This window comes from Ricinus communis, chromosome 4 (assembly GCF_019578655.1).
Source record: "Ricinus communis isolate WT05 ecotype wild-type chromosome 4, ASM1957865v1, whole genome shotgun sequence".
In the NCBI taxonomy this organism is placed as follows: domain Eukaryota; kingdom Viridiplantae; phylum Streptophyta; class Magnoliopsida; order Malpighiales; family Euphorbiaceae; genus Ricinus; species Ricinus communis.
The window spans coordinates 7,955,989-7,970,761 of record NC_063259.1 but is presented as its reverse complement, the minus strand read 5'-3'; the positions used below and the strand labels follow the sequence as shown (position 1 = coordinate 7,970,761).

The 14,773-nt window shown below is 31.4% G+C and overlaps 1 protein-coding gene across 2 annotated transcripts; it reads left to right on the top strand.

Annotated features, from left to right (window-relative positions):
- Positions 1-226: 226 nt before the first annotated feature.
- LOC8286544 (DNA repair protein XRCC2 homolog) lies at positions 227-11,785 on the top strand. Of its 2 annotated transcripts, XM_015717259.3 has the most exons (10): positions 227-679; positions 759-850; positions 1,318-1,388; positions 2,234-2,293; positions 4,013-4,150; positions 9,873-9,963; positions 10,872-10,908; positions 11,025-11,125; positions 11,243-11,319; positions 11,427-11,785. In XM_015717259.3, exons 1-9 carry the CDS (start codon positions 361-363, stop codon positions 11,264-11,266), a joined length of 933 nt encoding a protein of 310 aa, XP_015572745.1. In that variant the 5' UTR covers positions 227-360; the 3' UTR covers positions 11,267-11,319; positions 11,427-11,785. The 2 variants fall into 2 exon arrangements, with proteins under 2 accessions (XP_015572745.1, XP_048229431.1); XM_048373474.1 differs by lacking the exon at positions 4,013-4,150.
- The last annotated feature ends 2,988 nt before the right edge of the window (positions 11,786-14,773 follow it).

Genomic DNA, 14,773 nt, shown 5'->3' with positions numbered 1-14,773 from the left:
GTCGGATAACCCCACACATTTAAATACTAAAGATTGTGGGTATTTTAGGTCGCAATAGATAAAATATATCAAAATTTGACAGACTTAATCAATTAGTTAAAATTACCAAAACGTTTATATTTTTTTTGATAAATTTACTAATATTAAAAAAGAATTCTAAAATTTATACCAATAGACTTATTTTTGAGATAAAAGTTTCGCATTGCAGGATTTTTAAAACAAAAAACTCTTATAGGCCACTGTGGAGCCACACTGCCACAGCTTTCCAAACAGACAAAAGAAACAGAAAAGAAGAACCATTCCCGCTCTAATACTTCAAAAATTTTGCGCAGAAACAGGTAGGAACTAGAGAATAAATCGATGAGCAACGGAATAAGAGGGTGGATAGAGGGAGATGAGAGCGGGAGGGAGATGCTGTCAAGGGTTCAAAAGGAGAGGCCCTACTTACATCTTCCTCCTCCTTTTCATAAAGTTCCAATTCGCGTAGGGAATGTGATCGAGGTTATAGGCTCCTCTCCTTCTGCCAAAACTCACATACTCATGCAATCTGCAACCCATTGCATTCTTCCTCAATATTGCGGAGGATTGGGTCGTTTAGTCTTCTTTGTTGACTTGGATTGTCGTTTTGACATCTTACGCCTTTCTCAAATCCTCAAGAATCGCATCATCCAAACAAACGGTAAGCTAATTTAGATACCCTTTATTGTTGTTATTATTCTGGTTTTACTTTGTAAATTTTGGTTTAAAAATTTGGGTAGGATCTGATGATGAGGAAATATTTGGAGCTTGCATGAGACGGTTTCGCTATATCCGTTGTTATGATAGCCTTGAGTTTCTTGCTACTCTCAAGGTCATAATATCTGTTCCTTACTCAATGTTTAAATTAATGAACCGTAATTGCTATTTCTGAATACACAAAAAGAAAAAAAAATGGGATTGAAGAATCCCATTTAACTCAAATATCAAAAGTTAATGAGCCAATTTTCGGTTAGTTCGATATGAGCTTGTTAATAGTGCATCCCATTTAACTTTTCATGCTAAGGTACTTGATCATGGCTAAAATATGGCTTTTTTAAATTTATTTTTTTTCTTATTCTGATCCGCTGCTTTGAATGGAAGTAATGAGACCCCGTGATTGCCTATGACCAAACTAAATGTAATTGATCCCGGTAATTTATCTTGCCTCCTCAATCTGTGGTGGTTTGGTGCATATTAGCTATTTATTTCTTTCTAAAGCTTACCTTGATCTGACACCATTTTTGAACTTTTTGTTTTTGTTTTGTTTTGTTTTTTTCTTTTTCACTTTCTGGGTTATAGACTTTGCGTCATCAAATTCAAAGGGATAGAGAAGCTCAAGGAATTACCATCAGTTGCATGATGATTGACAGGTTTGCCATTGGGTTTTTGATTATTGTGCCTTTTCAATACTATGCCTGGTTTCAGTTTATTTGCTTCCTTTTCTACTATATCATAACGTTTTCACAATTTGTTGTATTTGATAACACAAAAATTTTGGTATGGTTACTATATTAGTATCCTTAGTGCAAAGGAATGATTATTTTGCTTTAAATGTACATATGTGCATAGTGTTTGTTTAATTGTAGTGCTACCTTACAAAAAGAACTGAGAACTTTTTATGACACATAATATGTGGTAAAATGAAGCCAAAGATCTTATCGTAGTTGTTGAGACTTTGAGTGCTATGCTAGTTTGCTGGAGATTTAATTGTTAATGTCTTTGAGGAAGAACATGTGCTATGCTAGTTTGCTGGAGATTTAATTGTTAATGTCTTTGAAGAAGAACATGGCACAAATTTTTAACATATCAAGTTTAGAGAAAATATTTTAAAAAGAAAGAGGGTCATAGAGGTGCATGTGCTGGGCCTATGTAATATATAAAGAAGAGCCTATTAGGTTCGTTTTGTTTAAGTGCTGCGCCCCTTTTTGATAGAGGGAAAGCAAAGCTGATTTCTTTCTAGTAGGTGCTGGCTACACTTTTTGAAAAAGGTTTACATGTAATGGATCCTTGTTGAAATTTTCGTGGACCTTGAATGTGAAAAGCATCAGAAAGAGTTTTGTTGGATGCTTTAGAAAAAAGACATTATATTTTTATATTTTATTCTTTAATGTTTCCCAATCTTGATTGAGTATTAACAAACATCAATCATATTATTATCTATCGAGAATTATCTAATGTAATCTTCTTTTGCTCCTTTCCTATTTATCCCTTTTAGTATTGGAGCTTTTCACTGGGTAGATCGGGCTTCAACATCATTCCTCGGTGATAACAGCAGGTGATTGTATCATTTTGCTGTAAAAGGTTTTTATATTCAATCCTGCAGTTTTCTTAGTATCTAGTGGAAGTTGAAATATAGCCTTTAAACTTATAGTTTTAGCATTATCTAAAGTTTTAATAGTACATTTTTAAATACCAAAATATTATTTGATTTGAACTACATCCTGTTGTTAGTCTTCTATAACCAAAAAAGAAAAACAATCATAATAAGGTATTGTGACTTGCTGCAGGAAAGTATATCGGAATTAGGAATTTAATTATTAATAAGAATTAAGTTCCTAAATTTAATATTGCTATCCTGCATTAGGAACCAACTGAAGTGGCTCAACTCTAGTGTAGATGCTAAGAATTTAGTCGAACTTATAAAATGGATAAATATTGATACATTTAGTACTAAAAATTTGAATACACATTATGGTAGTGACTACAAAGTCAAAATTTGAAACTACAATAGGTTCTGTAAAATTTACAGAAATGCTCAACCTAATGAACTTCAAAAGAAAACAATGGAGGCCTAATAGAGAAAAAAAATTAGAAACATATAAAAACAATCTTAACATGCTTCATTTATTTATTAATTTTTCTCTCAAAATTTCGAAAACTAAAATTTAAAAAAGTCATAACATTTACAGGAGTTTGTTTCTTTCTTATTTGCTGTCAAACAAATCCTAAAAGATTAGAAAGACATGGAGGAAACTGGTTTGGGAGTTGGGTTGAAGGTATGGTGTTTTCCACTAACAGAAAGACCTAGTGAGAATGCTTTTGGATTTTCATTCTTTTTCATGGTACTATCTGTTTGGGGTTTTATATCTGCATATAGCGTAGGGCACACACAAAGGCACAAAAGGGCTCTGGAGCCTGCACGCAAGTGCACGCTTGATGGATACTAGACAAAATAAAATTGAAAAATGGTACTAGCAAGCTTATACAATAACATAACTAATACTCAAAACAAGAGTCGTGACAAAAATAAACACAGAAACTTAGCAATAAAGGTTTCTAAATCTAAAATTGAATTTGAGGAATTTAAAAGACATCAGAATTAAAATGATATTCCTAATCCTACTAATACTAAATAGCAACGATTCTTAAAACACATATCAAAGCACAATGATTTACTAGTGTTCCAGCAACTTCTTTTGTGAGCAGCAACTTCTTTTTTCTTTTAATCATGTCTCCTTTGCCCTAAGTCGGTCGTCTCTTTCTTTAAATTATCTTTTCTTTTATCCTTTTCCTTTTTCTATTGAGATAATTTTGCGTGGTTAGTCTTGTTACAAAATGTATATAGGATAGGTTGTATACCCTAAATAGGAGTCCTCCTTGTATAGTATTCCTACCATGTTAAGGAGTCTTCCTACTTGTGTATATATACGTGTTATTGGTGTGAATAAAGTGATCGATTTATTCTCTCAGATATGTGATTACAGGTCTGTGATAAGCTATTTTCAAACTTAAATGAAAAAAAATAAACGTAAAAATAGTTGATTGTAAGAAAAGCGCGATGTGAGTGCACCTTGCCTGCAGGTTATGGTGTACTAAGTTGCATGCGTTTGTAACATTACCCTTCTTTTGGGGGCTGAGTGCAAGGGCATGCGCCTCGAGAGTGCCTTTAATAACTATGCACAGCGAGTTAGTGATGTGTATGCTATAATACATTATTCTTGTGTACCATATTGAAGGACTTTGTGATATAGTCATGGTAATGTTTGGCACATAGGAAAGGTTTCTCGCTCCAGAATGTTTGGGAAACTATTGTTCAGGAGATCAAAAAGCTTCTACTGGTGCATCCTATGCTCGTGATTGCTGCAAAAGCAACCATTCTTGGGAATAGATATGCAGCAAATAACATCAAATGGTTAGTTCTTGAGAAACCAAAATGATGAATTTTTATAGTTCCATTGTATTGCTGTTTCGGTTTAAGAAATTACTTATTTGGCTGGTTGTGGTGAAATGCACATCCTACGTTTGTCAACGAGAGTACATTTGTTTCGGTTGATCGGTATTATAGACGTATATAAAATAGAATTGTATATAGCAATTAGAAGATTGGTTTAATTAGGACTCTTAAATTGATTAGGATTATATGTAGTGTGTGTGTGTGTGTATATATATGGGTGTAACTCTATTGATTAATTTATTCGAATCCTTCAGTCAAATTACATGGTATCAGAGCCAAGAACTAAAGAAATTAGAACTTCTAGTATATTTTTTGGGTTTGGGATTGCTGAAAAATATAGTGACAGTTTTTGTTCAATATTTGGGTCATCATCCTAGAGTGCTTTGTTATTGTCATCGCCCATATAGGAAGAAAGATCACCTGCCAATTAGTGGTTTTCCAAAATCCGGCGATCAGCAGCCCTGCGCGTGAGCCACACACACCTATGGAAGATCTCTGTTGCAGCCTAACTTGCCGGCATGTGGAGACATGTCCTGTGCCAAAATTTGCTCCGATTTGTCTCAATGAAATCGCCTAGGCTTCTACAAATTGTTTGTGTACCTGTTTGGGTCAATATCAATTGCGGTGTGGGACATCTTTTCTTACAGGTTTGGTTTTTCAAAAATTTTCTTAGGCAAAATTTGTTTTCTATATTTGGGTATGTTGGGTTTATTCTTCATGAAATATGGCTGAGAAAAAGACTGGTTGTTTCTGATGTGGTTTTGTTGATGTCGAAAATCACAGAACATAAACTTAATGCTACAAATTATCTTGATTGGAGTTGAAGAATTAAGAATTTCTGTAGGACAGTCAGAGAATTAATGAATTATTTAGGACACTACAAATTCTTTCTAGCTTAGAAATTTCTTCTCTACAAGATGCTTTTAGTAGAGTCATTCGTATAGAAAATTCTTCACTTGTTCAGCTTAGTAGTGTACTTGTTAGTCATAATACTACATCTAAATTAGGAAGACAACAATACAAGAGCGGGAATGGTAGTAAAGGGATGAGATCTAGCAACTATGATAGGAATACTAATACTTGTGGATGAGAGTCAGGAGAGATAGCGCGTCACTACTGTCATAAGCCAGAACATATGTAGTAGGATTTTAGAAAGTTGCAGAATAAGAAAACACAGTTTGCCCATATTGCATCCACCACAGATACTTCTAAAAGCCTGTAATGCTATCTGCAGATGAGTATGCAAAATTTGCCCAGTACCAAGAATTATTGAAAACTCAATCTCCTCCTGTTACTACCATCGTTGAGTCAGGTAAACCCAATACATTTCTTGTTTCCTTTTCAAACTGGGTCATTGATCTGGTGCTACAGATCATTTGACAGGTAATTCAAATCTGTTTTCTACCTTCAAGTCGCATAAATTTACCTTTTCACTTACTTTAGCAGATGGGTCAACATTTTGTGTTATTAGGTATGGAACAATTAATTCAACACCATCACTTTCTTTGTTATTTGTTCTTAGTTTACCACAGTTATCATTTAATTTAATTTCTGTCAACAAACTCACTCATAGCCTTAACTGTTGTATCTCATTTTCTCCCGATCACTGTTTCTTTTAGGATCTTATGACGAACACGATTATTGGTAAAAGACATGAGTCTAGAGATCTTTACATCCTTAATACAAAAATTTCAAGATCTATAGTCTGTTATGGAATTGTAGCCCCTCTCAAAGCACATTTAGGTTGGGTCACCCTTCTCTTCATGTGTTAAACCAACTTTGTTCCCAGTTTCAGAGTTTGTCTTCATTAAATTTTGATTCTTATTAGTTTGCTAAATACCATTATCTTAGTTCAAGTCCTAAAGTCAATAAACGAGCTAGTGCTCCTTTTGAGTTACTCCATTCAGATGTTTAGGGTCCGTGTCTAGTTGAGTCCAAAACTAGGTATATATATCTTATTATTTTTATTGATGATTACTCTTGTATGTCATGGTTATATTTAATGAAAAATTGGTCAGAGGTGTCTTCTCATTTTTTTGCTTTTGTGCAGAAGTTAAAACTCAATTTAATGTTTTTGTACAAATATTGAGGAGTGATAATCTTAAAGAATAATTGTCAAAATCCTTTCAAACTTACATCCTTCAGCATGACAGTATTTATAAAACTTTTTGTGTAGATACGCCATCTTAAAATGGAGTCGCTACAAGAAAGAAATAGAGACCTTCTTGAAATTGCAAGAGCTTTGTTGATGCAGTTTCCATAGCATGTTTTTTAATTAACCTTTTCTCTTCATCTGTCTTTTAGGTAAAATTCCTTATCATGTTCTGTTTCCAAATATAACATTGTTTCCTGTTGAGCCTAAGATATTTGGCTGTACATCCTTTGTTCGGGATGTTCGTCCTCAGGTTACCAAGCTAGATCTAAAATCTTTAAAGTGTATTTTCTTAGGTATTCTCGTGTTCAAAAAGGTTATAAATGCTATTGTCTTTCTCTTAACAAATATTTTGTGTTAGCTAATGTCACTTTTCTAAAAGATACACCTTTCTTTCCATCTACTTCTCATTTAAGTTTGGGGGAGGATGAGGATTTGTTAATTTATACTGTTACATCTGCTCCTGATAAACCTAAGCCACCTATAGTATAAGTTTATTCTCGCAATCAACCCCTCCGGTTCCATGTTCTAAACCAGCTCCTTCGTCGTCAGATCCAGTCTTAAATGATCTTGTTCCTTCATCATCACTACCAGTCTCTGACAGTGAGTTTCCTATTGCTCTTCGTAAAGGTAAGCGTACGTGCATATATCCAGTGTCTTCATTTGTGTCTTATAATCATTTGTCGCCCTCTTGTTCTTTTATTTCATCTCTTGATTCTATAATTATCCTTAAGACTGTTAAAGAAGCTTTTTCTCATCCTGGTTGGCGTAAGGTTGTGATTGAGGAGATGAGTGCTTTAGAGGATAATGGTACTTGGATTTCAGTAAATTTGCCTGCAACTAAGAAGGCTATTGGGTGTAAATGGGTGTTTGCTGTTAAAGTCAATCCTGATGAATCCATTGCCAGATTTAAAGCTTGTCTTGTTGCTTAAGGATATTCTCAGACTTATGGAGTAGATTATTTTGATACATTTTTCCTGTTGCTAAGCTGACTTCTATAAGATTGTTTATTTCTATGGCGGCTACTTATAATTGGCCTTTCCATCAGTTAGACATCAAAAATGTTTTTTCCCATGGAAATCTTCAAGAGGAAGTTTATATGGAGCAACTGCTTGGCTTTATTGCTTAGGGGAGCATGGAATAGTTTGCTATCTTCATAAGTCTCTGTACGGATTGAAGCAGAGTCCTTGCGCTTGGTTTAGAAAATTTAGTCAGGTAGGTAAGAATTTTGGCATGAAGAAAAGTAAGTTGGATCATTCTTTTTTTTAATAAGCATTCTGCTATTGGTATCATTTTGTTAGTCGTGTTTGTGGATGATATTATTATTACTGGGAGTGATATTATATGGATTTCATCCCTCAAATCTTTTCCATACTCAGTTTCATAGCAAAGATTTGGGAATGTTGAGATACTTCTTGGGTGTTGAGGTAACAAGAAGTAAGAGGGGAATATTTTTATCTTAAAGGAAATATGTACTTGATTTGTTGTCTGAGATGAGGAAGTTGGGAGCTAAGTCATGCAATACTCCAATGGTTCCTAACTTGCAACTCATAAAGATGATGAATTATTTAAAGATCTTGAGAGATATAGAAAATTAGTTGGAAAGTTGAATTATCTTACTTGGACTTGTTCAAATATTGCGTATTTAGTTAGTGTGGTGAGTCAATATATGTGCTCTCCAACAATTAATCACTAGACAACCATTGAACAAATTTTTTTGCTACTTAAAAGGAGCACTTGGGCGAGAAATATTGTATGGTAATCATGATCATCCTAGAATTGAATGTTTTCCAGATGCTGACAGGGCGAGATCCAAAGATGATCATAGGTCTACTTTAGGTTGTTGTGTACTTGTTGGAGGGAATTTGGTTTCGTGAAAAAGCAAAAAGCAGAATGTTGTCTCACGTTCAAGTGTAACCAGAGTATAGAGCTACGGCTTGTGTGTGAAATAATGTGGATATAAAAGCTTTTGATTGAAGTAGGTCTTAAATCTTCAGTACCAGCCAAGTTGTGGTGTGATAACCAAGCTACTATTCACATTGCATGCAATCCTGTATTTCATGAATGAACTAAGCATATCGAGATTAATTGCCATTTCGTTCGTGAGAAGATTCAGCAAGGTTTGATTTCTACAGTTTATGTGAAGACCGGATGTTATGGTCTCAGGTAATAGATTAAGTTATAGGTCTATGAACTTGGAAATCAAAATGTGGATTAGTGTTTGGTTTATTCGTTTGAGAATCTCTGTCCTTGTGACCTATTTTGTGAATTAACTGAATTTAGGCTCGTTAAGAGAGAACCCAACGATCTCATTAACACACCAGATTTTTGGAATTTCAACTTGTTTTCTTTTCATTAAACAAACTTGATTATAATACATTACAATATAACTATCCTACAGCAGAAACTTCCCATTAAGATAACTGCTATTCCTAATAGTAACTGCTTTCCATGTTTATATATTACATGGAAATTACAAAAAAAAATAAAGAAATTACATTGTATAGAAATTAACTAAACAAAAACAAACTACTACATAGAACTTAACTAAATCAAACTACTGCTATCATCAGTTCTTTGAATCACCAGCTGCTGCCAGTATTTCCTTCTTAGATGCTGCCGTCACTTTCTTTTTCTTCTGACCATGAGTGAAACGTCTGTAAACCAATCCTTGAAATGTGTTTGGAGTGAGCTTGACTGTAACATAGGAGAATAACTGGGAGGTATCTTCACAAAGTCCCTTAATGGGATTCGGGTTGATTATCACTGTAACAATTCGGGTTGATTATTATTGTAATAAGCTGAGCGTGATTAATATGTATGCTCCAGCTTAAGAGGGAGTGTTGTACATAAAATATGATTGTATATAGCAATTAGAAGATTGGTTCAATTAGAAATCCTAAATTGATTAGGATTGTATGTAGTGTATATTTATATATATGGGTGTAACTTTATTGATTAATATTTTTGAATCCTTCAATCAAATTACAACGGGCAAGCATAAAACTTGGCGCTAATATTTTTTCCCTTTTTTTTGTGTTCATCTCTTCCTTTCTTGACAATCTTGTTCAGGTTATGCATTTATTGCCAGTTTCGCAATGCCTTCTATATAGCAATAGTGCATTTTATATGTTGGCATGACCTTCAATGTATTCTTCAATCTGTTAAATCCGATAGTAGTACAAATTTCCAATTCCGAGCATCTATATCTATGCACAGGCTTCCCCTTTCTGGTCCTTGCTTGGGTTCTGAATGACTTGATGTTTCCATGTATCACTGTAGCATTCAGATTCTTGCAGTGTATTTTGAAATATTTTCATAATTGACTCGTGATATCCATTATCATTTTTAATTCCTTTTCAAGCAGACTACAATGCTTAAAGCCATATTCTTAAGCGTGGCTTAATTGTCCTAACAAAGATTCAATGAATAAAAAGTTATCTCAGTAATTTCTTAGAAGCCAATGTTTGACTTTCTATTTGTATTCTCATGTAACTTGTTGATGCCCAATAATCTTTTTTGGCAAAGGAATCTCAAGAGGCCATGTTCACCGGGTTCTGCAGTTTCAAGTGTATCAAATAAGCTTGTGCATCGTGAGTATATGTCTTCTGTCTGGCAGGTAATGTTCCTTGATTATTTGTGTGCTTTAATATCTTTAGAGATTGCCTTCTTCTCCATCTCATATTTTCTGGCGCCTGTTAGAACTCTTCCCATAGCCTAATAGTTATGTGAATACTAATTTCCTAACATAGGCCTGCTGTTTTTTCGTTCTTTTGTAGAATAGAATTTTAAGTCAAACATATGCCACAATTTCTTTTGTTATGTACCTCATGAAGGAACAATCTTATGCTCTGCTTGGGTAGTTGTACTGCAAATGAGAGAATTTAAATTGTTCTGAATGAAAATAAGTGTACTTGATAATGTAATAGATTTATGCATGAAAATTATATTTATAATAGGGATGAGGGCTTATTTGCTGTTGAGTATTTGTAGGAAACCTAAGTACATGAATCTAATCAATCAGATATTCTACGTATTATCAAATTCTCCAGGTTTCAAATCCCTCCATAGGTACACAAAATAAAGTTATAAGGTTGAACTGGCACTGTCAGGTGAAAAGATTCATGATAAACAATTGTTATCTATGACAAACTGTACTAAAATTGTTCTGAATGGGCCATATGTTTGCCGATCTACTTCTTATTTGTAATTATTTGTGTTCTATAATTTTTCTTAGAAAAATTGTATGCTGAACCTTTTGTGTTCCAAAACTCGGCCAGTAATTACTGAATAACACAATATAAGCGCCCAATCAACAATTCTTTATTCTAGCCAAATTATAACTGGTAATTTAAGGTGACATTATTTTTTAATATGTTCTACTTGCACAGATTATGCTGAAAAAAATCCAAAACACAAGTATTTGTTAATTTCACAATTTCTATATCTTGAATATATTACTGAATAGCACTATGTTTTCTGCTTTCTTCTTTTCGTCATCTAATTAATTGTGCTGTGTTGATGCAGTCCTTTGTTACGCTCAGAATACTTGTACAAGCCACAGGTTCAAAAATTTGTTTATGCTATACATTTCAATAATTTCTCTCTGTTGTCTTTGTCTTACAGGTAGCCAAACTTCATCTTTCCATTCACATATGCAGTTTTGTTATTGCCTTGCAGATGACCATATTTCTATTGACCGAAACCATAATAAGTCAGTCTACTTGTCAGAGTGGTTATTGCCATCACAGAGTTATGTGGATAAATTTATTGTCGAAGATGTAAGGAAAAACAGTAACACCCTTGCTCGTGTTTGAAAACGGAAAAATATATCCAAGAGACTTGAGCTTCTGTTTTCATGTTAATATTCTGATTTTACAACCATTCACAATATGCAGGCTGGTGTCTTTTGTGTTTCATGATGATGCGTGTATTTGTACAAGCATAAGACTTGGATTTTCTCTCATGAGGCCAGGTGAGTTTGTTCTTGCAAAAATAACTCATTTTTCTTACTCTAATGTTTCATTCACTGTTCGATTTCATTTTCTTTCTCCACTGTTTAACTTTACTCGCTCAATCCAGGTACCTGCATTTTGGCTGATGTAACATATGTTCTCTGAATTTGATGCTATGCATTTCTTTTTAGCCTCATGTAGGAAGTATTAAGACATCAGCAATGCTAACAATGGTTTCCCTTCAAGTGCCCTTTGCAGCATCTAGCTAATGGGCTTGCTGCTAACCAATTAACCATCCATTTAGATTTGATGGGCATGATTTCTTTCACAATATGTCGGTGTGTTGGAAAGAAGAGATTATATATATCATAACATTATGTAAAATGCAACGGGAGGGGACGGACAACTTTACCTAAACAATTTACTTATTTTTTAATTAATTTAGTTAATTTAATTTAATAATAAATTGTATTATTAATTTATTAACTACAAGTCTAATTATAAAAGTCTAACTCTATTAAAATTTTTAACTATTAATTATAATTTAATGTAATTTTAAAAGTAAAAAAAAAAAATAGTATAGCTTGAACCAAACATTTGTTTCGGACTTTTCATTACTAATTATATGTTATTAATAAAAATTCTAATTACCTTTCCAAACAAAGAAACTAATTGGTATCAGCTTTAGGTCCATAAAATTTGTCTTTTTATTTATAATCTAATATTTTTCTAATAAATTATATTAAATTAATAAAAATCTACATTCTTAATTCTAATATAATTAGTTAGTAATAATACATTTCAATTCTAATTCTATCATAATTTTATGGACATTCTCAATTCAATAAGTAATTGATCAACTATTATATCATTATATATATATATATATATATATATATATACCTATAGTAAGTACTTGTCAATCACTCAATATTAATATCTTAATAGTTTATATATGTGTTATTTTCTATTCGTATGAAAATGACTTTAAATTGGTTATATCCTTTAAGTCAAAGGAGTTAACCATGCATTAAATCAAAAATAAAATTAACAATAGTGAGATTAAATACAATAAAAAAGAATTCTTATATAAAAAGAATATTTTGTAGACAATAAAACTCAAGTATTTTTAATTTAATTTTTGTTAGAAAATAAAATTAATATAAAATTACATAATCTTAATTATAATCTCATATAAATTAATAAAGTATTTTTAAGAGATAAATATTAGAGAACACATATTAGTAGTAAATATTATTTGAACTCTAAAAATTATAGTAAATTTATTTATTATTAGTTTTAAAAAAGAGTAAATATTTTTATAAATAACAAATGGATTTTTCTATTTATAAATATAATGAAATTTAAATAAGTGGATTACAACTCAAAGAAAATTCCCCTGTTTAATGTCAAAAGTAATTATATATTTAAATTTGATAAGTTTTTATTTTAGTTAAATATAATAATAATATAGTGGGTAAGCCCCTAACATTTAGAGCTAGGAGCATATAAACTATTTTATAGAAATAATTTTTTATGTTCTTAAAATTACAATTAAATTTTGAAAAATTCTTAAAAGCAAGTTTAATATGTTTTTCTTTTATATTTTTCTTTATATAAGAAGTTAATTATTTTTAAATGAAAGCAAGAAGTTTTCAATTCATTTATTCCAAGTCTATCCTTATATTTAAAATATTACCTAAATAGAATATAATCTTTTTTCTATAAAGTAAACATGTTTTATAAATTCTACAAATTTCCTATAAAAGTTTTCATTTTCCTTAAAAATCAAGAACTGATAATGGAAAAAAATTTCTACAAATAAGCAGATCCCGAGGGCTTGTTTACTTATATAAAACTGATAATTTTTTATAAAACTTTTCAAATGGAAATAGAAAACAGAATTTTATATTTATTTATCCTATTTTTCTAAAATGAAAATAGAAAATAATTTATTAAGTTTTCAAAATTATAATTAAACCTTAAAAAATTTTTGAAAATAAATTTAATATGTTTTCTATATTTTTTTTTATATAAAAGTCACTTATTTTTAAATAAAATTAAAAAGTTTTCACTTCATTTATTCGAAGTTTACCTTTATACATAAAATATTACCTAAATAGAATACAAAATATTTTTTATAAAGTAAACATGTTAAGTTATCATTTTTCTCAAAAACTAGAAAATGAAAATGAAAAAAGTTTTTTACAAGTAAACATGCTGCAGTGTTTCTGGTTTTATCTTTCTTGTTTTACATTAATCTTATAGATGTTTGCTTTTGAGTATTTTGAGATGTTTGTTTGGGAACGTTGATAATGAAACATAACTAAGAGAGATGTTTGCCTGAGGATGCCCAACTTTTCTACTTGAGAGGTTGAAGCAAATTGAGATATGGCTGAGGCGATATCTGTTGTTGCTCAACCAGTTGCGGTAATGAATGTTACTGTTGTTGCTTTTGGATATTTGATTTTTGGAAGAGATTAGACTCATAGTTGAGCTGTTGGTTGCTTTAATGGTGATAAGAAGATGCGGCAGTGGTTGTGGTGGCGGATGCATGTGTGCAGTAATGGAGCAATGGTAGTGGTAATGATAGGTTGCAGGTGGTGGAGTGTTAACTGTGGTGAAGGCGGCAGTGAATTGGAAATCGTGATGTTCGTTTTCTTTCTAATTTTTTTTTGTATAGAAATCAAATATTAAAAATTAAAAGTAATTTAAAAACCTTTTTTCTAGATAACGGCACCGCATTCATTTGAAATAGATATTCCGTTTAATTAGGGGCTTAGAATACAACAAAAATGTTTTTTATGTATTTATTTGTGCAAAAAAGAAAATAATGGCTTATCTACTCTCGCTCTAAATATTAAGGGCTTATTCCCACCTTTTTTCTAATTTAGTTAATAGATTTATAAATATAATACATTGGTCAATCTATTTAAAAATAAAAAATAGAATTTAAATCAACATTATAAACTAAGAATTATGTTAGACTTTGTTATGGTTTTAAATTTTAACAATAATATATTTTATTTTATGAACAACAATACATATATATATATGTTATGATCAATCACATCAAAATTTTTTACTTGTGTCAATTGATAATTAAATTCTTCTCTAAAAAATTAGATAAGAAACTTTGTTAAACTATTATTTTACCTTGTTATTATTAATAAAATCTAACATTATTTGTTCTTACACTTCAATAATGTTGTATTTAATATTTTAATTATTGTTTGTGTTTATGTTCAATAACTTAACTTTGTGTTAGTGGTTGAAAAAAAAAAAATATTGGTGGTTGAAAAAAAATATTATTGGCATGATTCTAATTATGCTCTAAATACCCATTCTAGTTTTTGTTTCTTCGTATTGAAGAACCTTTTATTGCTCGTTCCTTTTACACACTTTTTATTTTTCAGTTTTCTTTTTCTTCCTCGCTTTGTTACTTTCTTATTTTATTTTCTTTTGTTCGTTTAT

What these genes read in the sequence shown, in the direction of transcription:
- LOC8286544 (XM_015717259.3), top strand. Translation starts at nt 361, where the DNA reads ATGAGCAACGGAATAAGAGGGTGGATAGAGGGAGATGAGAGCGGGAGG. An exon ending in AGTTGCATGATGATTGACAG is followed by an intron (nt 1,389 to 2,233) that starts GTTTGCCATTGG and finishes TATCCCTTTTAG; the next exon opens with TATTGGAGCTTTTCACTGGG. An exon ending in AATACTTGTACAAGCCACAG is followed by an intron (nt 10,909 to 11,024) that starts GTTCAAAAATTT and finishes ATTGCCTTGCAG; the next exon opens with ATGACCATATTTCTATTGAC.